This window comes from Phycomyces blakesleeanus, assembly GCF_001638985.1.
Source record: "Phycomyces blakesleeanus NRRL 1555(-) unplaced genomic scaffold PHYBLscaffold_2, whole genome shotgun sequence".
NCBI lineage: Eukaryota > Fungi > Mucoromycota > Mucoromycetes > Mucorales > Phycomycetaceae > Phycomyces > Phycomyces blakesleeanus.
In genome coordinates, this window is record NW_017265135.1 from 3,080,325 (window position 1) to 3,106,251 (window position 25,927).

Genomic DNA, 25,927 nt, shown 5'->3' on the forward strand with positions numbered 1-25,927 from the left:
ATATATAAGACTGTTGGATTTTTTGTTGAAGAGGAAGATTCTAAAAGAGCATGTAACTCCCAGCCCTTTTTGTTCATTTAACCAGGTGCCGTCCGATTGTATAATATATTGTAATATACTTGGAACATATACACTTTACAAAAATGAAGCCCAAGACAATAAGAAGTGGTCCATACATACATATAAGAAAACAAGGTAAGATAAGGTTAAAGGACGATTAAGGAACCTATGAGCACACATTCTGTCTTTATCTTTCTTCATAAAATCTCTTCAATGGTACCTTTAAGAGTACATGCTTATATGTAGAGGGAGTGAATGGGACAAGATAATAATCACATTTATCCCATTTATCAAATTTATCACATCATTTTTTTTTTAAGTTAAATATGAATACAACTCAAGGGTATCAATAATTCGTTTCTGACACACACTTGACTAATTTACTTTCTCTCTCTCTTTTGTCAACATATTTCTGAATAGTAACAATGCGTAATGCGTAATGTGTAATGCGCAATAATTAGTTCTCAGTTCTTTTTGCGTGCTTTTATTGTACAACATAATGTTACACGCGGTCCAACGGAAAGTCATCTTGTACTTGAGCCCAGGCATGAATGAATAGATACATGTATTAAGGGTCATCAAAAAGAGGGCTTCTCTATTTACATCTGTAGAATTGTTGCTTAGTATTTACAGAAGGCAGGAATGCTTAAAGACGTGCAATCTATCTAGCATGGAATATACACATCTATGATTTATCTTTTGCTTTTAATGCTAACAACCCGCCACTCAAGTCAAGTCAAGACAATATATATATATATATATTACCATACCATGTCATCGTATTATAGCCCTTTTGTGATTAATGAATAATTTTATTACTCTGCTGCGCTTTGTGTATTGCCTTCTTTTCTATCCATCCCCTCTAGTGTTTCCTCTAAGAGCATCTGCAGCGGTTACATTAAAATTAATTTTTGCGACGGTTTTAATGTAGATTCCGAAATATTCTTAAAAAATCGTCTGCAGTGGTCACATTACAGACAACATTATAGATAATGTAGTCCATTTTTAAGGTCAGGAACATTACATGTAGTGTTACATTATAAATCGGTATTATCTTTTTGAATCGTTTTCTTCCCTCTCACATCCTTTGTTAAAACGAACAATAGTCTATAGAAATGAGCAAAGAAATTCTCACAAATTATGCTCACTATTAATCTGACAATATTGAGATTATTAAATTCATATTTTTAATGCATCTATAAAGAACAAATGTCCAATAAAATAAATTTTAAGAAAAAGAATATGAACAAAATCATTAGTGAAAAACTGGAAACTTTAGACAGTCAAAAAGCTCAAATAGTTCCTTTGTAATGTAACCACAATTTGGCAATCTGTTTTTAACTGGTATTCAATCCCCGGTGTGGCTATACTACACTATATATAATGTTTTCGATAATGTAACCGCTGCAGATGCTCTAAACCTTTCCCTTTTTTTTAGACTTCCGCTTACATTTCATCAAACATTTTTACGCGTTTCTAGCACATGCAACATTCGCAGTCACAGTATGCCACTAAGGAATAAGATCTTGTTCTACTACTTTTACTATTGTTATTACTTGTAGCAGTGGCAGTGGAGATAATAGTAATATTACTATTATAATAATTACTAATAGCTCTTGTTAAGAATTGGTAACGCTTTACTTTTATTTTTACTTTAAAAGGCTATCTGCCAGTTTGGTTAACACATTATAACTTTCCAAGTCTCTTCTCTTCCTCTTCCTTTTGGAGTCAGTGTAATTGAGATTGATATTGAAATGATTTTGATTTGTCGCGACATTGATATTTATGTATTTTAGAATATAATTGTAGTTGTGTTGTACAAAATTAGGAACGGCTGGCATGACTCTGAGTTCCAACAACCATTTTGAGGTCAATGGTGCACAGACACCTTCTCTCTCTCTCTCTCTCTTTCATTGTTATTATTTTTTTATTACCAAATATATATATTGGTATTTAGTAAATGGGTCACTCTTTTCTTATCAAGACCACCGAACCCCAGGATCAAATTTCACTGGAGATTGATCAATCGGATATTCACCTGGACTGTGGAGGGCGTGTTGGGGAGCTACCAGACTGGTATATGTACACTCCAAGCCATGACATCACCATTTCTACAGACAGGGTTCTTGAAGCACTAGGATCACTTGGCTTTGTTGATTCCGTCCAGCTCAACCAATCCAAAACACGAACAAAGAGAGATTTATAAAAGGAACCAGTCTAATAGCAACAGTAAACTCTTCCTTTGCTTCACCTATTACCAAAGAATAAGATAAAAATCCAAAGAAGCCTGCTTTTTTGTACTTTATATGATGTTGAATTTATAATTTGTTTAAATGTTTCATTACTTATTTAATCATCCAACAAATAAAGATGTTCATTTTTGTACTTCATTCATTCATTATTACTATTATTACTATGTAAATGGGTTGATTAAAATCTTGAAAAAATTCTTTTCTATTCATTTATTTTTGATAAAGAAATACATCTTTTTCAGTGTTGGCTGATTAATTTTGTTTAAACCACACACCGATTTCTTATTATGAAAGGTTTATATATAATAATAATAAATCTACATCCAATCTTCAGTAAATTAGTTTTTACCAAGAATTAAGTGTTTACACAGAACAACAACAAAAGAAAGTCATTTTTTTTTTTGAAATATTGTATTAGGCCACGATATTCACTAATTACTACGTCTTATTTCTGGAGTGAAATGATTGTTAATTGTTCATAAAGTTCGTTTCGTGATAAATCAATGTCAATACTCTTTAAATTATCTATATATTTATTTTTCAAGCTAATTGCTTAAACCTGGTACTTAAGAATAATAAATAAAGAGATAAAGTAAAAGCAAAATAAAAAGAAGAAGGTATATATATATATATATTGAGAATAGCAATTACAAATATCCGGTTGCAGCTAAGGGGGGGGGGGGGGGGGGGGTGATCCATGTTTTGTGTACATTACTCACATAATCTTACATATATTTTAAACTAGTCATTTTACAAAGAGTCTGAAAAACAAATTTATTTTAGTTTCAAAGTGTCAAGAGTAACTATGATCTTAGCAGCAAGAAAGAAAGAAAGAAAGAAAAAATCCCGTAATCTAGCATAGTGCACACTTTGAAATCAGTCTTTTAATGTAAAGTAGAGATACTTCTTCTGTTTCACATCTACACTCACATTTCACATTAACCTTGCCGTTCAAGTTCCAATTTTATTTTACCTAACCAAAAAACAGACAAACAATACAATACAATACAAATAGATAAATGAATAAAAGAATTGTAAAGAGAAAAGGCAGCAGAGTTATCTAGTATAAAATCTTGTCTATTTGATCAAAGATTCAAAACATAAAAAAAAGCAAAAAACAAAAAATGATCCTTCTTTGTCTCGCTATTGTAAGACATCTAATTTACTCTCAGAGTAAAATACGTAATACACATGCTTTAAAAGCGGCTTTAATAAGGAGGTATTCTTTAGTTTATTTTATTATATATATATATAAGAAAGAGGAAAAGGAGCATATAATAATAATAATAATCATAATGAAGCCATTCATCTTTTACATATATCATATCCTATATTTATTTATTTTTTATTTTGCTTCAAATTCCAAAAAAAGCAAGAAAGCAAACAAGAAAGAAAAGCAAAAGAAAGTGAAAGCGGAGGATAATAGGGCTTAAAGTGACTCGAAATTCTTAAACCGAATCGGTCTTGTTCTACTTCCAATGACTCCAACTGTTCGCCCGCAGCATCCTACTACTGGCCATCAGCCAATTCCTCGTATATTGCCAACTCCATTGAAGGTCCCGGATGATTGGAAACCACCCGTCTTATTACGTCAGGATGCCTTTCAATTAGAATGCGATTTGGAGGAATCGGGATTGTTTGAAGCGATTGCTAATGGAACCTACAATGAATTTGGACACGACCTTGACTCGGACAGCCTTTCGATTTCGACCCAGCAAAGTCTGAATGGAAGATCAAGGTGTCGCCTTTGTCGGAAGATCAGTAATCCCAGTACGATGCGTTATGTTTCCCCTACTCAGAGTCTAACACCTCGGTGAGTAATAAAAAGAAAAGAAAATACTAATAACAATAATAACAATAACAATAATAATAGTAATATATAGATTGAATGGCACACACCACAATAAAAAAAAAAAGAACAATATAAATAAAATGAGCACGTTTGATTAACACTTTCTTAGAGGTTATTACGTTGATGATCGTTGTCTTCGGTACCTGATCCACAGTGTTCATTCATTGCCTTTACGAGATTCTCAAATGCAACAGAATCAGCAAAGTTACCAGCAACAGCAGCAGCAAGAAAATAAACGGGAGCAAGAACGAAAGACAAAAAGGCACAGTGGACTGCGGTGGATGTTTGTAGGCGGAATCACATTGGCTGTATATACATGCTATCTTGTTCACGATTGCACCACGATGCGAGTTGTGGCCCCTTCAGAACTGGGATCACCTACTTCTACAGGAAGACCAGCACCAGACTATGTTTGGATTCCGGTAAGATGATGAAATATTGCATTGCGCTTTATTAATTTATTATCTAAATTGAATACAAACATTACGATGATATATATTTAAATATATTTATATAGATACCAGACAAGGCGTGCTACAAGTCCAGTTTGGCCGGAAGATTTTTATCGTTTATCTTCTCTACCCAGTCTTTTGTAATGTTAATTATACTTGGTATGGCATTTCTGTATGTCCAAGTCGTTGTTCGTCACCGACGCATTTTTTGAATACTTTCAAAGAGACCAACCAAAAAAAAAGAAAAGAAGAAGAACATGAAAGAAAGACAAGGTCAAATGAGAAAGATAAAGAAAAGTTCATTCCTCCCTTCCTTTCCCCCCTTTTTTTACTTTCTTTTCTTAGTAATCTTCTTTTTGATTTAAATACGTTTTGGTAGTAATTGAAAAAAAAAATGGCAACTGGTGTATATTTTTTTCTCTTAAAGAAATTCTTTAGATATTATTTTCATATGTATACCCACACTTATCATTTCACACACACACACAGTATACTCACCCACTCACTAAGATACATAATCACTCACACACAAACACAAACACCTTGTTAATTTCAACCCATTTTTGATTTTAATTTTTTTTTTAAAAAAAAAGAAAAATAATAAATTGTTATGATAATAAATTGGTTACCATGGAAACGTTTCTTTTTTTCTTTTTCTTTTGGTTATAAAAATAAAGTTGTGTTTTGTTGTGGAGACGGTTTCCATGGAAACAAGAATAATAATATAAAATGAAAGCGTCTGAAGCTATTGGCTGAAACAGTATACTTTATATGCCCGCTCTACTTTCTATTTTATTTTTTTCCTTTTTGTAATGAAACGGAGGTGAATGAAATGAACTAAACAACAAGGTACACGAGCCAAAAAAAAAGGACATTGTAATTAGGGCCTTTTTTATATATAAATGTATGTATACTCTGTTTGTTTGATTTACTAACTTATACTTGTCACCATGGAAAAACACGTACACACGTACACACGTATACACACATATACATATAAACACATAAACATATAAACACACACATATATATAGTTGATCTTCATTTATGATACGTTGGTGTTCATGAAATTTAGACTTTTTTTTTTGGTTTTTCTGTCTCTTTACTTGTGACAAAATAACCTCGAATAGCTGAGTTTACAACACAACGTGGCCCTCGATGTATCATTAATAAATCTACGCACTAATGTCTTTTCATTGATTGATTGATTTTTATATATATATGTATATACATCGATTGATCGATTGATCGAATGTTTGATTGTAAAGGGCAGTCAATAGACAAGTCATTGTACCGTTGTACTGTTATCGATCCAATGAGATATTGAAAAATACCATGCCGGAAGGGTGGCCAGGAATGGGATGGTGTGTACACCACCAGAGATTTTTGTTATCATTTTGGGTGAAAATTGGCACCTAAGCAATATGATTGGCTTAGAGGCCAAAATATTGTAATTTGTTTTCGTACTCAATTTTTTTCATCCGAATAAAGGATAAAATTAAGTTCAGTACTACTTGTGGGCTTTTAAAGTAAGAAAAAAAACTGTTAGGGAAGTCAGAAAGTGTTCAAGTGAGACAAAGGATTTATTAAGGAAAGTTGGGGGTTGGTTTGAGTAACCAAAAAATGACTTCACAGAAATTACGCAAAAAAATTGATGTTGAGAAGAAGAAAACAGAAGGTTCAAATAATAATTATAATAATAATAAAGAAGTAGCATCATTTTATTCATCAAAAAGAATATTATTGAAAATGAACCAGTAGGAACCGAACTTGCTCAAATTTACAATGTAAAATGGGTTGCGGAAAATGTGCAAATCTAACTTACAAACGAGATTCATGTTAGCAACATCAGAATGCTCACCTGTCATTACAGCCTTGGCATAGTTATTGTTTCTGTCATTATCCGTACGAGGAACAATGCTAAGAAACTTAACAACAGAGCCTGAGACAAGTCCTATACGAGGGCGAGAGATTGGATCATCTTTAAAAACAAACGCGCCAAAACTGTTGTTTTGGACGGCGTCATCTTCAATATCTCCAGTGTCGTTGTTGTCCTTTAGCTCTCTCGAGCCGCCAAAGAAGGTGTAATAGAACAAAGATTCATTGTTGTCCTTAATGAACCTCTCTATTCCAGTTCCAGACTTCTCTCGGTTGCCAGAGCTATTAATCCACGACCCGCCGTCAATTACATGTTGCAATGCTACCTGCTTTGCAAACTTTAGGCAAACATCCCTGGAAGTGTTTTGGCGATTCGTATGAAACAGATGTTCGCGAATGTGCTTATTGAACTGTTCGCCCTTTTCTGTTTCATAATTGAGGGCTGGGCCAAAACGAATTATATCTTCCTTGAGATGTGTCAAGTAATGAACTTTCGGCTTGGTGCAATATGCCTTGTGGAGCTCGTTCTTGGTTCCTTTATCGTAGTCAAATAATGCTCTGATCAAGCGCTTCACTGCATTATCTACTCTGATAATATAGTTATCAAAGTCTGATGTCACCTGACGAACGAATACCAGAGAACACAATCGGCCAAGTTCAACAAAGCATGGTATTACAAGGTCTAGCTCATGATTTCCAGAGAATTCTGTAATCAGAATTACAGGAAGTATTTGAAGCAGAACCTTGAAATCTCTACCGAGGAATGAACCACTATGTCTCAAGTTTCGGGTGAACTTTCTTGATAGACCAGTTGATCGCGTGTAATCTGTCAAGAATTCTGAAAGTCTTGCTATTGTGGCTGTGTCATTCTTAAGCACGACCTTAACCAAGTCAATTACCATATACTTTGCAACACCAAGAAGTATCGTGTGGAGGATTTCCACTGGTGTATCCTTTTCTGGATCAAACGACTGCAATTCTAATAAGCGGCCAGTCGAACGATCTCTAAAGCTTATCTCGTTTGCAGGCGTGTTCATTCCAATTTTCGGAGCATTTGGGATCTCAGTGTCTCTGCCAGGTGACGAGTTTGCAAGAACATAGTGCTCTCGAGTTCGTCTCTCATGGCACTCACAGAAGTAGGACAAGTCCTTCACAAAGTCTTTTGCACGTCTAAGTTCGATGTAGCATCTTCTGCAAGGAAATGTGGTGGCCGGCCCAAGCAATCCGCAAAGTTCCGAATGACATGGCGTGTCAGCCTCAATCCAAAGGATGGGAGCAACAACCAGAACATACTCATTGTCTTCAGCGGAGAACATTTTTACACCTTTCTCGAGTTTCTTAAAGTCATCAACGATTGCTGGCAGAAGAGACATACCATTTGCACCATCTTTCTTAGGGATTGTAGAAAGAAACTGGATGTTTGCTATCGAATTTCGATCCTTAAAAGGCAAGGCAGCGCATCTCATTAACCAGCTTTCAAACGGATTGTACTGCTTTGAACGATTGCCGGAAGTGTCGTCTGTAAAAAGGATGATTGAAACAATCCTAACTTTGTAAAACACTGCATCGCGATCTACATTACCGGGCAAAACAGAAAGAGGCATAGGCTTCTTCATTGGATGAACTCCAAAAAGAAGAAAGTCATGAGCAGGACTCAATCTGGTAAGGCTACTTGAGATACTGTAGTAGTGATCTCTTTCAACAGGAGTGGTGTCAACGTGAGAGATCTGCTCTACTCTAAGATCGGTAACAGCAACCTCAACGCCATAGCATACAATCGAAATCGCTCTGACCAGATACCCTCTCGCAAAAATGTTTTTATTTGCCGTGTGGAACGATTCAACCAAAAAGCGGATGCTGCAATCGTTTGTCTTCAAGTAAACGATGTTTCCAAACCAGACATCTATACCATTTACAGTGTGCATAGGCTGCTGAAAGAGATGGTGGGTTCTCCACTTTTCACCTTGTTCCAAACAGATCGATTGGTTTGGGGTACGATCGGGCATGGACGAGATCAACTTGGATTTCTTTGGGTTTGCCATAAGAAATCTCAAGTGGTCGGACGGAAGGTTAATGTGGGCGAATGCGTTCCCGTTTGATCCAGGTACTGATATTCTTTGTGAAGGAAAGACAGGCATCTTGGACTTCTTTCTTGCCTGATAATTTAAAAGAGCATCCAAACGAGGTAACTTAAATGTTCTTCCTATGGGAGTTTCTTGCTGGATCTTAATGATCAAGTTCATCGCAAGCAGTATCTTCTTCAACATTCGCTGGGAGATCATGTCATTATCCCCATCGATAAAAGCGAAAAGGATCATGGTTTGAAGATCGCGAAAAGGATAACAGCTTGTAGGGTCATTTACAGCGCCAATTGTCTCAAAGACTTCTTCCGGGATCTCAGAGTCATCATCGGTCATTGATACCTCATCAGCAGCAGCAGCAGAAGAAAACATGTCAGAGAACGCGTTGAAAACTGGATTACTGTTCATTTCAATATCAAAGAAATTATCGACAATATCGTTTTCCTCGTCTACAATGTTGTCTTCTTCATCCCCGATACTGGAGGAGTCATCTTCGTCACTCGAGTAATCAAATGCATTAGCATCCGGAATAGTGTTCTCGACTATCAATTCGGCCTGCTCGGGTTCGTCGAGTACAGTATTGGTTGCCATTTGATTACTTATATGGTGAACCTTCGAATGCCTTTTCAGTAACCAAGGCTTTTCGAACTCTTTTTCGCATTCAGAGCAGGTAAAAACACCTGAATTGATGCTAAAGTTAAGTTCGCCTTGCCTTTTAGGGGGGCGAGTCTTAACGATTTTATATGTTTCTTGTCTTGTATTCTTTTGCATAATAGTAAATTGATTGTAAAAACAAAGGGGGGAAAATGACTTTGCGAAAATAATTGAATTTATAAAATGTGGAAAGATCGATATTTAATGTCAGCGGACCAATTAGAATTTTTTTTACTTCTTTTCTTTTAAGAAAATATCGCGTGTTTTTGTCTTCTTTTTCATTTTACTTTTCCACAAAATATTTATTATTTGCATGAGCTTCCATTTGTAAGATATTCCAGTATACTTATAGTATTTATAGAAGCAGAATTTTGCTTAAAGACCGTAAGCTCAAAGGTATTTATGCTATCAAAGTTTTTTATGTCATTGTGTTTATTAATCATACAATTCTAGTTTATAAATTAGTTTTTCATCATCTCGGTAAATCAATAAAGAGGTAATAACTACATGTTCCTCTTACAAAGCAACAGAAGACTAACTATTTACTCCTCACTTGCAGAGATTTGGCTGCCTTTTATTGCAAATGCCTTAATAGAGTCAAAGGTAAAATTCTGTTAAATATATATAACTAAGTTTAATTACTAATTATTAGTTCTTCTGCTTTAGCTTTTCTCGAAATTCAAATCTTTATGCTCTTTGGGTTTATTGGAATTTCTGGCACCGGGTCTCTTGGATTAGCTAGACATAGTAGTTTGCAGCAAACCGATCACGTAATTTACAGGCATAAGTACAAACAGTTATACTACTAGTGTTTCTAGTGGTACGAATATACTGGTGTGCTACTGCCTGTGGATTTTATGGTCCAGTCTAGCTTTTTTTTAGCCTAATTTTTTTCGAAATAAAAAATAAATTTTTTACAACCCAAAATTATTTGAAACAAATTAAAAATTTGAACCATTTTTGAAATTGTGCAGTACATTTTTTAATCGAAATCTATTGGCCGAGAGTAGTCCCCCCATCCCCCCACTTTTCAGTCCCCCAAAAAAATGAATTTCCTGTTATGGGCAAAATTCGCCCCGTATACAAGAATCCTTTTAAGGAACAAGATTACACAAAAAAATCTGCTGTGGTGTTGATAGAATAATTTAGGCGGCGAACCAAAAGAAAAGAGTAAAAATTGATCAAGATATTTTCATTTATACACAATCTACATGAATTTTTACACTACAATAAAAAACAAGTAATTTGCAAGGTTGATTTACAAGCCTTATTTTTTTTTTTGATTTCTATGTAATTACTTGACAGACAATTAAGCATGTTTACAAATAATATTAATAATATAGTAATTATTACTGTATAAAAGTATTTGAGACTTTTGAGATAAAGATAGAGAGAAAGAGAGAGAGAGCGAAGAGGTGTAATTGATATTGAATTAAGTCTACATGATCATTTTGGTACTTTCATTTGATTCCATGATAATGTTATTAAAGACTTACATAGACTACATAATCAATATGAAGATCTAAAAGAAGTACCAAGTGAATAACCATATATATATTTATATATTCTCTGTGAATAAAAATACAAAAAAAAAGGTTATTTTATTGCATTTGGCTTTACATGTGGTATACACCTCCTCAGTAATATATCAATATATGTGTGCGTGCCTATATATACAGACGTATATATATAATACTTTTGGATAGCGAAGGGTACAAGATTCTTTTTTTTTTGGTTATCTGGTCTTTCAAATCCGACATTCTTTCAATTATTGGTCAGTAAAAAAGATACAAAAGAGGGAGAACGAGAGCTACAGATTGTAGATATGTTAATGAGATATTTGAATATTAAATTCGAGCCTTTCTTTTTGAAAACTATATATATGAGGTTTATACTCTACAAAAAAAAAGCAAGCCAATTATAGATAGCTTTCATACTTATATTAAGAGCAATAAATAATAAATAAAAAGAGCTTATAAGCAAATATACACATCTAATTTCATTATAAAGACTTAAAAATTTTAGGTCATTTTCATAGACTATATAAAATACAAACCGACAAAATGTTTAGCAGGGTATTCGAAATATAAAGGGAAGAAAAGAACGCAGGCAAATGTAGACTAATAAATTATAAAAAGAAGATGAAGGAAGATGTCAAAGGTTGATCATGTAATGGTCTTTGATGTCTTTACGAAAGAAAGCAATTTTTGTATCTACTAAAGCCAAAGGTTATAGCAAACAGGGTCTTTTTTTTTCTTACCTCAAGTCAATCAAATAACCAAAATATCTCATAGTAACCAAGTCATTTATATATATATATATATCTTTACATATATTTTGAATAAAAGGAAATACATACATACATACATACATACATACATACATACATACATACATATATATATATATATCCCCTTGTTTTTCTTATTATTATTATTATTAGACATCTTGATTTGGCTTTGTGTACATTGGATGTGAGACTTGAATATATACTTCTTTGGATACATTAATAAGAAATGCAAGAAAAACGCAAACACAATAATATTCTTCGATCCTTCCAAGCCTTATTATTAAAGTATAGTAAAATTTATATCGAGTGCATATTTGCAAATTACTACAATTATATCACCATTATCATCAAGCCCCCCCCCCCCCCCCCCCCTCTCAATGTCAATCATACTCTTTTTATTTTAATTTTTATAATGTGAGTATTATTTCATTCATTATCTATTATTCACAGTTTAAATAGTTTTTATATATATATGTAAATGAATGTAAATGAATGTAAATGTAAATGTAAATTTACATGTAATTATATGAGTGTGTGCGTGGGAGTATAAGCGTTAATGTGAGTGTGAGCACAAATGTATATATCTGTATATCTGTATATCTTCTATGGCTAATAAGCAAGCACAAATAAGCGCACCTAGGCCTTTCAAAAGGGGAAGGCAAAGGTGGGTTGATCGGATTCTAAATGTCCCAGTATTTTCTCTCGTTCTCTGTATATAAGCTTGCCTAAATTTTCTTAATTTTTTATTTTCCCTTCTTTTTTTTTTTGGTCTTAAAAACTTCTCCTCATCACCATCACCATGGCCACACCTCATCCCATTGCAGAAATGAGGCAGGCTCTTCTTTCCGATGGAACCGTAGTCCGGGTTAATGGTAAGCATTTTTTATTATTGGTGGTTGGATTTGACAAGAAAAATGTATTAAATATTTTATTATTATTTCTCTCTCTCTCTTATGTCTTTGTCTCTGTTTCTAACTTGTCCTATTTTTTTAAAAAAATAAATTAAAAAAATAAATAAAGACCATGTCTTCCTGGCGTCGGAGCACTTGGGTGAGCCCTATCATGTCGGGCGTATCATGGAGTTTCCGGTTGTTGTGGCGGGCAAGGGGCAGCAAGCTCGAATTGCCTGGTTCAATCGACCAAAGGATGTGGTGAATCGAAAGCACCATGATCCTCGACTCTTGTTCGCCACCATGCAGTCAGATCTCAACCCAGTGAGTGCAATCCGAGGCAAGTGTACGGTCACCCATAAGCACTACATTGGAAAGGAAGGACTGGAAATGTATCGATCATTGGAGGATCATTTTTATTTCCATCGTCTCTACGATCGGTACATGCAAAGAATGTACGAAGTCGTAGCATGTGAGGCCGTACAGAACGTACCTCTGGCAATCCAGACTGCCTTAAGAGAACGGTATCAGTTTGTTGTTGTGGAGCAAGCTATTGCAGATGACTTGATAGTCGACCGATGTAACTGCTGTATGTGTGACGAGTGGTGTGCGAGGTAAATGTTCATGATTCTCCTCCCCCTCCTCTCTCCTCCCTCCCCCTCTATCTCTCTATTTCACACCATCTCTATCTCTCTATTTCACACCATCTCTTTCTGTCTCTTTACATATCTTCATCGCTATATCTTCTTTATACATTCGCATACCTACATACCTACATCCCTACATTAAATTTCTACATAAATATTGCTCTCTATAAAAGAAAGAAAAAAGAATAGAGAATAAGAAAAGATCAAAAACCCCCAACGACAACAACAACAACAAACAACAACAAAATCCCCCTTCTCTTTTAGAGGTTGTTGGTTTAATGATGATGAAGATGAAGAAGATGATAAATAGACATTTGCTTTTCTTTGTTTTCAAAAATTATAACAATTATATATATATATTCACATTTTTGTTTGTATTCTCATCAGTGCCAAGTCGGTCAAATGTGCAGCATGTTTAAAAAGTTACCATATGTCTTGTCTCAATCCTCCTCTTCTTCGAAAGCCTTCCAAAGGCTTTGCCTGGCAGTGCGCCTCGTGTACTAGAGAAGAGCTCCTGGGAGGCTCATCCCAGAACACGTCCACTCCGTCTGAGAGTGACAGCAGTTCGAATAGCTCAAAGCCTGTTTCCTCCTCTCGTCCTAAACGACAAACCCGCACTGCCACGCGTGCAAATGTCACAAAAACAACCCAAAAACAGATCAAGAAAAGGGTCGCGCCTACAGAACCTAGACACACACCAAAAGGTAGAGTACCCCAGTCAAAATAGATATTACAAATAAATAGAAAAGAAAAAGGGATTTTGTTTTTTTTTGTTAAAAGATAGATAGTTAGATAAATACCTAAATACATAAAATAAAGAAATAAAATAAAATAAATAAAGACATAAGAAGAAGAAAAAGGTCAATGTATCTATCTTTGACTGTGCGAGTGAGTATGAGTATGAGTATGAGTATGAGTATGAGTGAGTGTGAGTGTGAGCGAAGTGATAGTGAGAGTACATAGTGTTAATATCTATCGTATACATGTCCTCATTGATCAATACATGATTGATTCAAATCTATCTTCTTTAATTAGCACCAGAAGAAATGACAATGACTGCAATGTGGCCATTCCGTTACTTCAACATGAGCACCCAACTCCTGGATATTGAATGTACGCCGAATCTGCCCATTTTATTTACTATTTACTATTTACTATTTACTATTCATTTTAATTTTCTACATCTTTCTTTCTCTCTCTCTTTTGTATATATATACATTATTTATATACATATGCTTTGCAGTCACATCTAACACCATTAATACTATCAAATGTAGCCAACAACAACTGCTATCCACATGCGAAGAGTCGTATAGGAGCAAAATACCAGGCTGATACCCCTGATTTTAAGTTGGAAGAGGCCTTGGCCATTGTCGACCAAAGTCGGTCTTCTACACCCCTGACAACAGAAGAGATTTCCCAGGAATCATTTGGCAAAGTTCAAAAACGCAGGTACAATAAGCGGGTCGGTCGACCCATAAAACGACGTTCAGGTATGTCATTTATTTGTGTACATATATATATATACATATCACTTCATTTCACAGTGTGGATTTGTGTATGTAAACATGCATACACACGCACATATAAACATATAAGCATAAAGCATATTCATTTATAAATAATAATATTGACATTAGCATTAGCATTATAATTATTAAGAATAACAATCATAATATTAACTTATTACAAAATAATGATAATAATTATGCTTTTTTTTCTTATAAAAATAACAATAATAACCAGCTACTAGCCCTAATCCTTCCAAGGAACCAGAACAGGAAGAAGTCGAAGAAGAGAATGCCCCTATAGCTCGTGGAACAGACGCCACATTGAGTCCAATGTTTAGACGTACGCAATGGACAGATGATACCCAAGGTATACACACACACACACACACACACACACATATATATATATATATATATATATATTTATATATATTTGCTATATTGTTAATGCTCTCAAAATGATTTTCTTATAAATTTATAAATATATTGTACACAGATAATCTTGAAAAATACATGTTAGCTGTCAAGGCCTTGCCAGATCTCCCACTTCCCCCTCACTCAGGTGATCTCTTGGATAGGGCCCTGCTTGAGTACGAGCGAAGTAACTATGATGCCTCGACCGCACTCTCTATCATGGCTAGGCTCACTACAGACGACTTTTATCATGTTCCAGAATGGTCAGAGGAAGAACTCGAAGCCTTTGAACAAGGAGTCCGAGATCATGGTCATGATTTCAATTTGATCAAACAGAGGGTAAGCACTAGTAAGAAGATTTCTTTATTTTTGGTTTTAAATAAATAAATAAATAAAAAAGACAAAATAACCAGGAAATACACACACACACTCACTCACTCACTCACATATATATACATTTTGATACCCACTTGTACAACAAAATTTGATCTTTTATTTTTGTTGTTACGTTTACTATTTTATTTTTTACTTAATTCTTTACAGATCCCTAACAAGACTATGCCTGCCATTATTCGATTCTTTTACCAGTGGAAAAAGACAGATCGATACGAGCCAGTATATTCAGAGTGGACAAAAGTATATCGCCCGACGTAAGTTTCTTCTTCTCCTTTACTTTAATTTCTTTATATTAAAGAAATGTTATATAAAATCCTCATTTATCTTTTTACATCAATGTATAAATTACTATGCATACACAAATAAACAAATACTCAATGTTTTTATTATGCTTATTATTATCATTACTTTCGACATATAGTAAACGGATCAAAAGAAGAGCAACTATGGGTCAAGATGGCCGTGTCAGCAAATCGCCAACAGAGTCGCTGGATTCTGAAGATGATAGTGAAGAAGAAACAGATCTGACAGTTGTACCGATCAGCTCTTACGAGCATGCAAATTATCGATGCACAAACTGCCACACAACCGAATCTTCTATCTGGCGCCGTCCTCCATCTGACACAGACAGAAGACGAAAGGAATTCAAATTTGTAGTTTGCGATTCATGTGGTGTCTACTGGCTAAAATATGGAAAGAACATGCCAATCACTCCTGAATGTCTTGCTGCTAACAATCGTGGCCGTGGTAGACCCTTAAAAGCCCCATTCGAAGGTAAGGCATACCAACTAAGCAAAGAAAGAAAGAAAGAAAAACTCCAAAGAATTAAATTTCTTCATTCTCTATCGCTATCTCTTACCTCTTCTTTCTCTCTGCCTTTATTCACTTTTTTTTTGCTCTTCTTAAATAATAATAATAATTCAAAAACTCAAAAACGCCTATTTTCTTACTCATCTTACTTATTATTTATGTCAAAAAAAGTACCAAAAACAGAAAAACGCAAACAGCAATCTGAAGAACCCATTGTTACCTCGGCTTCTAATGCAGACCTAGTTGCAGCTGTGACCAAAACGGAGCATATTCCTATTCGAAAAAGAATTAAGCTTATTGTACGTACATCTTAAATCTTTGTGTAAACCATTGATGAGTATGAGATCTATACTCATTTATTTATGTTTTAATATCGCTCTTGTAGAAGGATCGTATCAATGCTTCACGACAGTCCCATGCACCAAAGCCATGCTCTTTATGCTCTCATCTGGAGCCAAAAAACAAACTATTAGTGTGTGCTGACTGCAGCATGTCTGTACACAATGGTATGTTTGATTAGCCTGATTTAATTCTTATTTCTGCTTTCCTCTTTTAAAAAAAAGGAGGGGGAAAAAGCGAAAAGTAAAAGGGGTCGTACTTACTTTTACTACCCTTTTTTCTCTTTCTTTCTATTTAACACACACACACACAAATATTTAACCTGCTTATAATAGATTGTATTGGTTCTGTGTCTGACAAACCTGTCCCTTGGATATGCGATGTCTGTACTAATAGACGTCATCCTAAAGTGTCATCTGTAAGCAAGTTTATTTTATTTCTACTTTTAAAGAAAAAACAGTGAGAAAATGTATTACCTAGGCTACCTAGATTCTAACTACTACTGCTACCTGCTATTTGTTATTTGTTATTTACGTGTGCGTGTGCGTGTGCGTGTGCGTGTGCGCGTGTATTAATTCCGTCTTTGTAGGACTATACGTGTGTTATCTGCCTAGATACTGACCGTGACACTCGTCGGCCAATGAAGCCCACTTCGGATTACAAGTGGGCTCATGTCAGCTGCGCGACATTTATTCCAGAAGTCAAGTTGGTCCATCCTGAAACTCTTCAACCAATTGAATACATCAATGCCATACATCCTGCTCGGTGGCAAAAAGATTGTGAAATCTGTCACAACTCGAGCGGGGCTAAGGTGGCATGTGGGGACTGTAACAAACTCATCCACGTGGAGTGCGCGGTAAGAAACCAGTTTCAGCTTGCCTTTGAAGTAGTACAACCTCCAAAGTCCTTTTCGATTCCACTGTTGTCCCCAGGTGCGTTTGATCCGCACGCCTCTGGAGGTATGATGATACCTCAGGTGTGGTGTCCTGAACACAGTCTTCTCCAGAAACACATCATTCCTCTTCACGCTAGAACCCTAGACACACAGGACTCAACCTTCAAGACGTACGCTCATCTCTATAAATCAATCGAGAGTGACTCGACATCAGCCATGCGAAAAATCTATGGAATCAATTACAAGTATGCGCGCACCGGAAGTCTCAGTCTGGCCTTTCACCATCCACGTCTCATAAAATCAACCATTCCAACCGCAAGTTCCTCTCACATCATCCCAAGCCCTCGGCAGAGTGCCATTGCAGCTATGGCGAAAAAGTTTGTTCCATCATCTTCGCTTTTGTAACACCTTCTTCTTCTTCTTCTTTGTACCAAGCTCTTCATCATATTTTTCACCCTTACTCTCTTTTTCCTTTTCCTTTTTTTAAAACTTTTTTTAAAGAGAAGAAAGGAAACGAATGGGTCATAGTTTACAAACAGATTCTTTTTCTTTTAAAAAAAAACTCTCATACTCCTTATCATCAAACACTTCTTTGTATCTTTATTTTTATTTTACATTTAATCGTACTCTTTATCATTTCATATACTAGTCAGCAGAGGTTTGATTCCTCTTTGATTCCTCTTTTTCTTTTTTACTCTTAACAAAAATAATAATAACAACACCATATATCTGCATCATCATAATTAAAGACAGGCTTTTTTTTATACTCTATTATTAAAATCTTCTTCTTTTTTACTATATATCTTATACAATCGTTCAATTCCTATTCTTAATAATTTACTTGATATTTACAAAGAGCAAGACAATTATAATATCACACACATACCATAAAATACAATACAATATAATGCAATGCAATGCAATTTATTTAAATACTTTTATAAATCTATCAACTTCTTTATATATATATATTTAATCTTTTAAGATTGTGTACCAAATAATATACGTTCATACATCACTATTGCAGAATGTACACTGATGGGTTTTACGCCTAATATATTGGCAGCAAGTTTTATAACCAGCTCATATTCCTTGGTGTGCACTAACTTTGGACGAGCCTTGTAGTCATAATAAACTCGTTGATAGTTCTCACCCATATCTCGCGTGGCTCGGGTGATAGGTTCATTCTCTAAAGATCTATTCAGAATTTCGTTCATGAAAAGGTCATGTTGGTCTATAGAATCCTGAGGGAGCTTAAAAGCGAATTTACGGCTAATACGATCCAATTCGCTTTTTAGAGAATACTTTGTTGAGGCACTGTTATCGGTAGTGTCTTCATCTCCCATCAGAAAATACAAAAGAACATTGAGGTCCACATCAGGATCTTTGATAGACCTAGACAAACACAGCATGTTATCATTTGCTTTCTGTTTTTTTTTTCGACAAAGAAAATATTACTCACTTTTTAGTACAAGTATCTTCCCATATTTTCGCCTTTTCCTTGATGAGCTTGACCCAGGTATTTTTTGGCATTAGAGGTACAATATTATTTCTAGGCAACAATACATCTCTAAATTATATTTATTTATTGTGATTAATATAATCAATATTATATAATTAGAGAAACATGCATTGATTTGTTTGTTTTTAATATATATATATATATATATATCTTTCTTCAGCCTACCTTTTATCATCATCCAAACCATATGTAAGTTTAATAGTAATCAAAACACTAATAACAGCAAGCATATCACCACTTCCTTGAGCACGTCTTGGTCTGGCATATTCTTCGATCAAACCGTTTATCCTGCCATCAAAACCAAGCTTTTCGGATATGTGTATTGCGACAAAATACATTTCCACTGGACGTCCACGGGTGAATTATACACAAAATAAATAAATTGTTTTCTTCTTCTGGATGTACTTAAATAAAGTAAAAGCAAGAATAAGAAAAAGAACCTCACCTGGAAGGCAGAATTGATTTGAGAGACGATAGATCAGCAAGGGTGTATTGACCAAAGGAAATGTCAATTTGCATCGTAGATTGAATAGCGATCCGAACCTAAAGACATCTTTAGACAGGCAGGTGACTGTCGGGACGACTAACATTGACATCTTGAGTTTGTTTACATCCACAAGTGAGATAATTTCGTCTGGGAGTTCACGAAAGATGAACATGTAAGGAAGTCGCATGGTTTCGCACCATCGAGTAATGTCGCTCATGAGTACCGGCCAGCGTAGCCAGACGCAGGCAAGATAACAAAAACAAAGCATGTGACGGAAACGTAATTCAGGCCATACGATGTCTTTTGTCCTTTTAACTCCTTTTAATTGCTCTTTTGCCAAAAATGTTCTCTTTCGCTTTAACTCCTTTTCTTTTTGTTCATAGCTGTGTCTGTCCTTTTTGCTATTGATGTCGATATTGCTACCGTCACTATCATTATCATCGTCGTCGGCTTTGTCATAATCATCTTCGTTTTCGTCGCTGTCTTCCTTGTCACTAATGCAGTTAATATCGTCTTGGATAGCAGCCATTAATTTCCTTTTAGATTCATCCACATTGACCAAATTGATTTCATCGGTCAAGTAGAGTTTGCTGTCGTTTGCATACAAAAGCCACAACTCACGCACAACATACTAGTGCACCATTAACGATTAGTATTAGTATTGAATTTTCTTCTTGTTGTTCTTTTTAGCAAAGCAAATAATAGCACCAGTAGTTTGTATATATGTATATATAAATGTATTATGTACCTCAAATTCAATTGGAAATCCCAAATCATGGACAAATGTTAATGCCAATTTTTGTAAACTATGTTGAAATATACGATAGTGGACTGATCGCAGCTCTGTACCATACACCCCTGATAGCAGCAAATAGACGCCATAAGTATCCAATAGAAATAAGATAGTCTAATTAAGGAATAGGTAGAAAAATCTTACTTGATTTTCCATGATGGGCCTTAACACCTGTAGCAGCTTTTTTACGCTGATAACCTACTTGCCCAAACTCCTCATCACACTCTTCTTGCCAGCCCTAAAATTATATTTATATTCCTTAGTACTCTACAATAATATGAAGAAGTAAAACTAGATTTTTTTAAGAAAAAAAGAAAGAAACACAATCCATACCAAGACTTGATGGCCATAACGACATGTCATGCCACCATCCTCTGTAAGTTGAAATCTTTTGGTTCCACAAACAGAACAAACACGATTGCGAGCACCAGACATTATGATTTCAATGATTTCAATGAAGTATTTTTTCGTTGTTTTTGCTTTTGTTGTTGTTTTATTTTTTTTTTAATTTTTTATTTTTTATTTTTTTGTATTCGATTCAAAGGTCTTTTTTTTTATAGAAAAAAAAAGGGTTTAGCTCTTATGGCGCGTATCCTTTTCTTCGTTTGAAATCGTGTAGGAGTTTTCGTCCAAGACCTTGTCCAATTCGTAACGTAGTTGGGGAACAGAAGAGGCTTCGATGAAAAGATGAGTTTCGTCTAGATCTTCAATTACAAAATTGCTGCGTTTGTTGAGATTCAAAACAATTTGTTTGACTGTACTATCGCATTCTACTAAGACTCCTTTGACAGCCTTGACCATGACAAAAAGAAGAAGAAAGCAAGGGAAAAGATGAGATGGATGGGGAAAGGGGACTTGAATATTTGAATCGAAACCTTAGCTCGTTAATCTCTACACCAAGCCACTCAGTGAAGAATATATATGTATATATATATACACACATATATATATATTTATATATATATTTACTGTTATCCAACGGAATTTAAAGGGATAAATTGAAGGAGCCGTTAAAGAGAACTATGCAAGAAAATCCCTTGTGTCAAATCAACCTTATACACAAGACAAAATGAAAGGAGTCTGTTTGAGGTTGATTATGTAGTCCAATTAGCCATAATTCTGCTTATTGTGAAATAGTATTGAGCGTATTTAAGTATCTGCACGCATTTGTGTTAATATATCAATACAGTATTCATTACAGATACAATACAATAAACTATATTTTTCAAGTAACTCAGACTTGCCTCGCACAAGAAAATCATATATCTTAAAACGAGATTCTAATCTGTTCGAAGTTCAGCCTTTGAATTGATTAAAGTGTATATAACATATTCACAGCACTTGAAAATCTTAACTCTCTAGGAAACAACAATAATACATTGCTGTTTTCTATCATAGTAGTACTTCTTCTTTCTTGTGAAAGTTAAATCCAATTATTAAAGTACATCAAAGAAAGATAGTAAAGAAAGAGTTATTGTAATTATAACTTTTCACAACATTTTGTGTGTAAAAAGTGTCAAAGCTTGTATATAGATTGTGCACCCATTTGGCCGTCACAATTTCACCACTTTGAGCTCTTATTTTAATCTACTTGATTACTCATACACTACATACACACACACATATATATAAAGAGAAGACACGGGAAAAGCCTTATTTAACTCTCTTACACCATGTCTGAAATCAACCTGTCGAACATTAAGCACATTGTCCTTATCCTTTCAGGAAAGGGTGGTGTTGGAAAGTCATCGGTAACAACACAGCTTGCTCTTGGCTTAGTACAAAAGGGATTCAAGGTTGGTGTTCTTGACATTGACCTGACAGGTCCCAGCATTCCTCGAATGCTCGGTCTAGATGGCAAGCAGGTTCACCAAGCTTCTCAGGGGTAATAAATGCAAAGAAATAATATATATATACTACACAAACACACACACATACACACACAAAGAACTGAGAATAATAACAAATAGTTGGGTACCCGTATATGCAGATGAGCAACAACGTTTGTCATGCATGTCAATCGGATTTTTGTTGAGCAGCAAAAACGATTCTGTCGTTTGGAGAGGACCCAAGAAAAATGGTATGCAGAAAGAACAAAAGAATGTTGGAATGAATGACTGCTGACTCAATACAGCCATGATCAAACAGTTTTTACAGGACGTATATTGGGGTGAACTCGATTACCTGCTGATTGACACTCCTCCAGGAACATCGGACGAACATATTAGCATTGTCGAATATTTAAAATCCTTTGAACCTGACGGTGCTGTTATTGTGACCACACCTCAAAACGTGGCTATTGCTGATGTACGAAAAGAGATCTCGTTTTGTCGCAAGGTTAAACTTCCTATTCTCGGTGTAGTGGAAAATATGAGTGGCTTTGTGTGCCCTCACTGCGCAGTAAGTGATTTTTGTTCGTTCTGGTTCAAGGTCTAGTTACTCCAGATATATATATAGATGACTAAGCCCCTTTGGATAGGATTGTACCAACATCTTCTCATCGGGCGGTGGAGAGTCGATGGCTAATGAATACGGAATCGATTTCTTTGGTCGTGTTCCAATCGACCCAGGATTCACTAGCATGGTTGAGGCAGAAGGAGACGGCTCATATGTAAAGTCATTCTCAAAGTCCAACTTGTTTCCTGTCTTCCAAGAAATATGTGACAAAGTAATAACCAAGACGTCAAAGGCTTGAATAACAGCACAGGCAACTCTATATATGGGAAGAAATATGCTGAGCCCACTCTTGTACACTTTCTACTCATTCTCGTCACGCACAACCATTCAAATAAAAAGTGGTGTGTGTATATATAAAATGAAATAAAATAAAAATTGAATAAATGAATGAATGAATGACTCCTCTCTTTGATTTTATTTTTATTTTTATTTTTAAAATATATAAATAATTCTGGTGTATTTTATATATATAAATATAAATACATATATTTGTGAATACCTCTTTTACGATAATGTACGATATCAAAAGAAAACTGGTGTGTATTTTGTGTCAAGACCCTCTAAAAAGTATGACTTACACTACATAGAATAATAGCGTGAGCGAATATCCGAAAAAATATGGGGGAAATGGTTTATTATATTGGCCGGGGTTCAGTTGGTCATTACTATTCCCAACCTTATTGCTACCTTGATAATTTTTCACCCTATTGGAGATCTTGGGTCACGACAAGATCAAAAGGGTTGGGTTCTTGATGGATACAAAGCTATCCGCATACAAGCAGAGACCATTTGGTTTATATTATTCGAAGTCTGGCGTTTTTGGCTAGCCTTTGATGGGGTAAATATAAATATTTATATAATAATAAAAGAGATAGCAGCCACAGAACGTACGCTAAATTAAAGTCTAGGTTGTCCAAGGAAGTTCGCTTACAGTGTTTCTCGCATTCGGTTCTACTATATTTGCTATTGCCTTGGGAATTATGGTAAAATTTAATATATGTATATCTTCAAAGAAAATATATCCATGTATACACACACACACACTTAGACAAACTTGTAGCTTTTTGTATCATATATCTATTACAAGAAAAACAAGACTTACTTTATGATAGCAAATTGTAGAATTCGAAAAGGCAGTTGGAAATCTGACAGTCAATATAATTCCTCATATAGTCATGACTACCCTGCTTCTTATCTTGACGGTCCCTACTACCTACGTAACATACAAGCTTTATAAAAACTGTGATTGGATCATATACAAGAAGTTAGGTTCCGATGTCAATCTACACCGTGAGTACTTATCAGCGTTTGAAACCGAATATAATGTGTATATGTACTGATGACTCGCCCCTGTTATTATTATTGATGCTGTTGCTGTAGGGATGTACCATTGGGTCCAATGCTATGTGCTTGCCGTAAAAAGTAACCTGTTCTTTCAAGTTCTACTTATTATATTCTATGCTATATATATTATGCTATTTGGACCAGATGCTTGGATTTGGGCATTCTCCATTTGTGCACCTATCTTAAGTGCAGCGTTCCTCCTTTTTGGTCGAAAAGCAGTATGTATATATCACATTATGCTGTTATTATTGTCACTAATATTTTGCCTTTACAACATGTATTATATGCTCAATAACGACTTAGATTGCTGACGAGCAGCATTGGATGATGATTACCTTTCTTTTCTATCAAATGGCAATTATTGTTCTCAATATTATTGTCTTGGTCTGGTCTATTGGATACATGAAAGCTGACATTTGGTATTTCTTGTGTGCATATGGTAAGCAAGCATCTATCTTTATTTGGTATATGCATCTTATATATATATATATAATGTTGACCTTCTTTTTAATATAGCCGGATGTTCTGTCATAATGTGTCTAGCAAGTATTATATATATATATATAAAGGGAGCATATCAACTTACTTTAAAAAAGTATATTTCAGATCACCATATTTGTTTCCATAAAATGTCTATTGAACTTTGGAAAAGGCCTGTACCCACATGGTAGCTCTTTGAAAGCAATCTAGTTACCATTCACTTATACCTTTTGCTTTTCAAAACTGTAGTCCAAATCGGATGGTACAAGACCAAGAAAGACCACACAGTGCTGGACAGAAGAATTGCTACAAATCATTTTTCAGAAACAATGTCACTAGATGGCTGGGGTAAAAATGACGATATGATGTATATTGACCCAGACAGTAGTCTTATAACCAGCAATTGTTTAGTAAACGATGAGATTAGTATTAAAGAGCCTTAGCTATATAATGTAATACTTTCCGCTATGAATATTAAGTAGCTTTGTATAAATATATATCAATAAAATTAGCTATAGCTCCAAATTGGCTATGCAAACCACTTTTATATGTGTATATAACCTGGTTGGACACATAACTATCCACCATATGGAATTTGTTTGATATTGATTGCTCAAATATTGGTCAAAATATCTTATTTTTTCAATCTAAAAAATCATTTACTAATAAAAAATTCGATATTTGCAGTACACAACCATGTTTGATCCCAAAACTCCCTCAGGACATACACCTAAAAAAATCAAAAATCCGTGTTTTTTTTCTTTTAAGTAAAGTTATTAAGCAAGTTAATTGATGATGGACGGTACTCGTCTGACCAAAAAGAGACAAATATTCATGGAAATATCAACATATTTAAAAGTAACGATTTCGATATTTACACCACATTAACCATGTTTGATCCCAATATTCCCTCAGGACATACACCTAAAAAAAAATCGAAAATTCGTATTTTTTCTATTAAGTAAAGTTGTTGCGCAAGTGAATTGATGATGGTCAGTACATGTTTGACCAGCAGCAGCCAAATATTGATGAAGATATTAACATATTTAAAAATAACGCTTTCGATATTTACACCAAAAAACGATATTGATTAAAACCCCGACAGTAAAGCTGTGTAGACCAAAAATCATTCGCATTGCGCGTATGCCAGGTTCTATAATCAATTACCGCAGAGTATTATCAAGATAATAATAACCATTGTGCTTTACCCAAGAGGTATAATTATAAGAGTATGATAAGGTTTTCTCTACCTAAAGGTGTTTACAAAATCCTTTTTCCTTAGGCTTTCTAAATCTGTAAACTCCGTATTAAACGGCAAGATGAACAGAAACTTTGTGATTTTTAAATCACGTGCAGATAAAATGCAGTTCAATTTTGTTTGATGACAGCTTTAATAAACGCTTGTTCTTGTTTGTCATGTCTG

The 25,927-nt window shown here is 34.8% G+C and overlaps 8 protein-coding genes across 8 annotated transcripts; 5 read left to right on the forward strand and 3 right to left on the reverse strand.

Moving 5' to 3' along the window:
• Nucleotides 1–1,899: 1,899 nt before the first annotated feature.
• PHYBLDRAFT_140052 (hypothetical protein) lies at nucleotides 1,900–2,266 on the forward strand (the record flags this gene model as incomplete). The annotated part of the gene is made up of 2 exons (XM_018430325.1): nucleotides 1,900–1,929; nucleotides 2,045–2,266. The coding sequence occupies 2 exons, from the start codon at nucleotides 1,900–1,902 to the stop codon at nucleotides 2,264–2,266; spliced, it is 252 nt and encodes an 83-aa protein (XP_018298079.1).
• A 1,524-nt stretch (nucleotides 2,267–3,790) lies between these two features.
• Nucleotides 3,791–4,828, forward strand: PHYBLDRAFT_59077 (hypothetical protein; the record flags this gene model as incomplete). The annotated part of the gene is made up of 3 exons (XM_018440430.1): nucleotides 3,791–4,125; nucleotides 4,274–4,586; nucleotides 4,682–4,828. The coding sequence occupies 3 exons, from the start codon at nucleotides 3,791–3,793 to the stop codon at nucleotides 4,826–4,828; spliced, it is 795 nt and encodes a 264-aa protein (XP_018298080.1).
• Nucleotides 4,829–6,337: 1,509 nt separating this feature from the next.
• On the reverse strand, nucleotides 6,338–8,983 carry PHYBLDRAFT_63817 (hypothetical protein; the record flags this gene model as incomplete). The annotated part of the gene is made up of 2 exons (XM_018441188.1): nucleotides 6,338–7,053; nucleotides 7,081–8,983. 2 exons carry the CDS (start codon nucleotides 8,981–8,983, stop codon nucleotides 6,338–6,340), a joined length of 2,619 nt encoding a protein of 872 aa, XP_018298081.1.
• A 3,335-nt stretch (nucleotides 8,984–12,318) lies between these two features.
• PHYBLDRAFT_140055 (Homeodomain-like and zinc finger-domain-containing transcription factor) lies at nucleotides 12,319–17,826 on the forward strand (the record flags this gene model as incomplete). The annotated part of the gene is made up of 13 exons (XM_018430326.1): nucleotides 12,319–12,391; nucleotides 12,540–13,023; nucleotides 13,444–13,760; nucleotides 14,092–14,169; nucleotides 14,334–14,549; nucleotides 14,803–14,934; nucleotides 15,064–15,320; nucleotides 15,525–15,631; nucleotides 15,799–16,151; nucleotides 16,359–16,486; nucleotides 16,573–16,693; nucleotides 16,862–16,944; nucleotides 17,116–17,826. The coding sequence occupies 13 exons, from the start codon at nucleotides 12,319–12,321 to the stop codon at nucleotides 17,824–17,826; spliced, it is 3,060 nt and encodes a 1,019-aa protein (XP_018298082.1).
• Nucleotides 17,827–18,314: 488 nt separating this feature from the next.
• Nucleotides 18,315–20,759, reverse strand: PHYBLDRAFT_75782 (hypothetical protein). The gene is made up of 7 exons (XM_018443094.1): nucleotides 20,557–20,759; nucleotides 20,368–20,461; nucleotides 20,179–20,288; nucleotides 19,389–20,061; nucleotides 19,109–19,286; nucleotides 18,884–18,991; nucleotides 18,315–18,816 (listed from the first exon to the last, which is right to left on the reverse strand). Exons 1-7 carry the CDS (start codon nucleotides 20,656–20,658, stop codon nucleotides 18,402–18,404), a joined length of 1,680 nt encoding a protein of 559 aa, XP_018298083.1. The 5' UTR covers nucleotides 20,659–20,759; the 3' UTR covers nucleotides 18,315–18,401.
• Nucleotides 20,760–20,796: 37 nt separating this feature from the next.
• PHYBLDRAFT_106019 (hypothetical protein) lies at nucleotides 20,797–21,024 on the reverse strand (the record flags this gene model as incomplete). The annotated part of the gene is made up of 1 exon (XM_018427931.1): nucleotides 20,797–21,024. One exon carries the CDS (start codon nucleotides 21,022–21,024, stop codon nucleotides 20,797–20,799), a length of 228 nt encoding a protein of 75 aa, XP_018298084.1.
• An 808-nt stretch (nucleotides 21,025–21,832) lies between these two features.
• On the forward strand, nucleotides 21,833–23,087 carry PHYBLDRAFT_121656 (hypothetical protein). Its single transcript, XM_018428821.1, has 4 exons — nucleotides 21,833–22,108; nucleotides 22,194–22,303; nucleotides 22,358–22,623; nucleotides 22,703–23,087. The coding sequence occupies exons 1-4, from the start codon at nucleotides 21,897–21,899 to the stop codon at nucleotides 22,916–22,918; spliced, it is 804 nt and encodes a 267-aa protein (XP_018298085.1). The 5' UTR covers nucleotides 21,833–21,896; the 3' UTR covers nucleotides 22,919–23,087.
• Nucleotides 23,088–23,192: 105 nt separating this feature from the next.
• On the forward strand, nucleotides 23,193–24,947 carry PHYBLDRAFT_59086 (hypothetical protein; the record flags this gene model as incomplete). The annotated part of the gene is made up of 8 exons (XM_018440431.1): nucleotides 23,193–23,216; nucleotides 23,276–23,518; nucleotides 23,589–23,663; nucleotides 23,793–23,970; nucleotides 24,061–24,242; nucleotides 24,328–24,463; nucleotides 24,541–24,570; nucleotides 24,754–24,947. 8 exons carry the CDS (start codon nucleotides 23,193–23,195, stop codon nucleotides 24,945–24,947), a joined length of 1,062 nt encoding a protein of 353 aa, XP_018298086.1.
• Between the last annotated feature and the right edge of the window lie 980 nt (nucleotides 24,948–25,927).

Excerpts from the sequence above, each read along its gene's own strand:
- PHYBLDRAFT_75782 (XM_018443094.1), bottom strand. The coding sequence starts at position 20,658 with ATGTCTGGTGCTCGCAATCGTGTTTGTTCTGTTTGTGGAACCAAAAGA. Across the intron at positions 20,289-20,367 it reads GGCCCATCATGGAAAATCAA|GGGTGTATGGTACAGAGCTG; the intron begins GTAAGATTTTTC and ends TGCTGCTATCAG. Across the intron at positions 19,287-19,388 it reads AAATCAATTCTGCCTTCCAG|TGGAAATGTATTTTGTCGCA; the intron begins GTGAGGTTCTTT and ends GTGGACGTCCAG.
- PHYBLDRAFT_121656 (XM_018428821.1), top strand. The coding sequence starts at position 21,897 with ATGTCTGAAATCAACCTGTCGAACATTAAGCACATTGTCCTTATCCTT. Across the intron at positions 22,109-22,193 it reads GTTCACCAAGCTTCTCAGGG|TTGGGTACCCGTATATGCAG; the intron begins GTAATAAATGCA and ends AATAACAAATAG. Across the intron at positions 22,624-22,702 it reads TTGTGTGCCCTCACTGCGCA|GATTGTACCAACATCTTCTC; the intron begins GTAAGTGATTTT and ends CCCTTTGGATAG.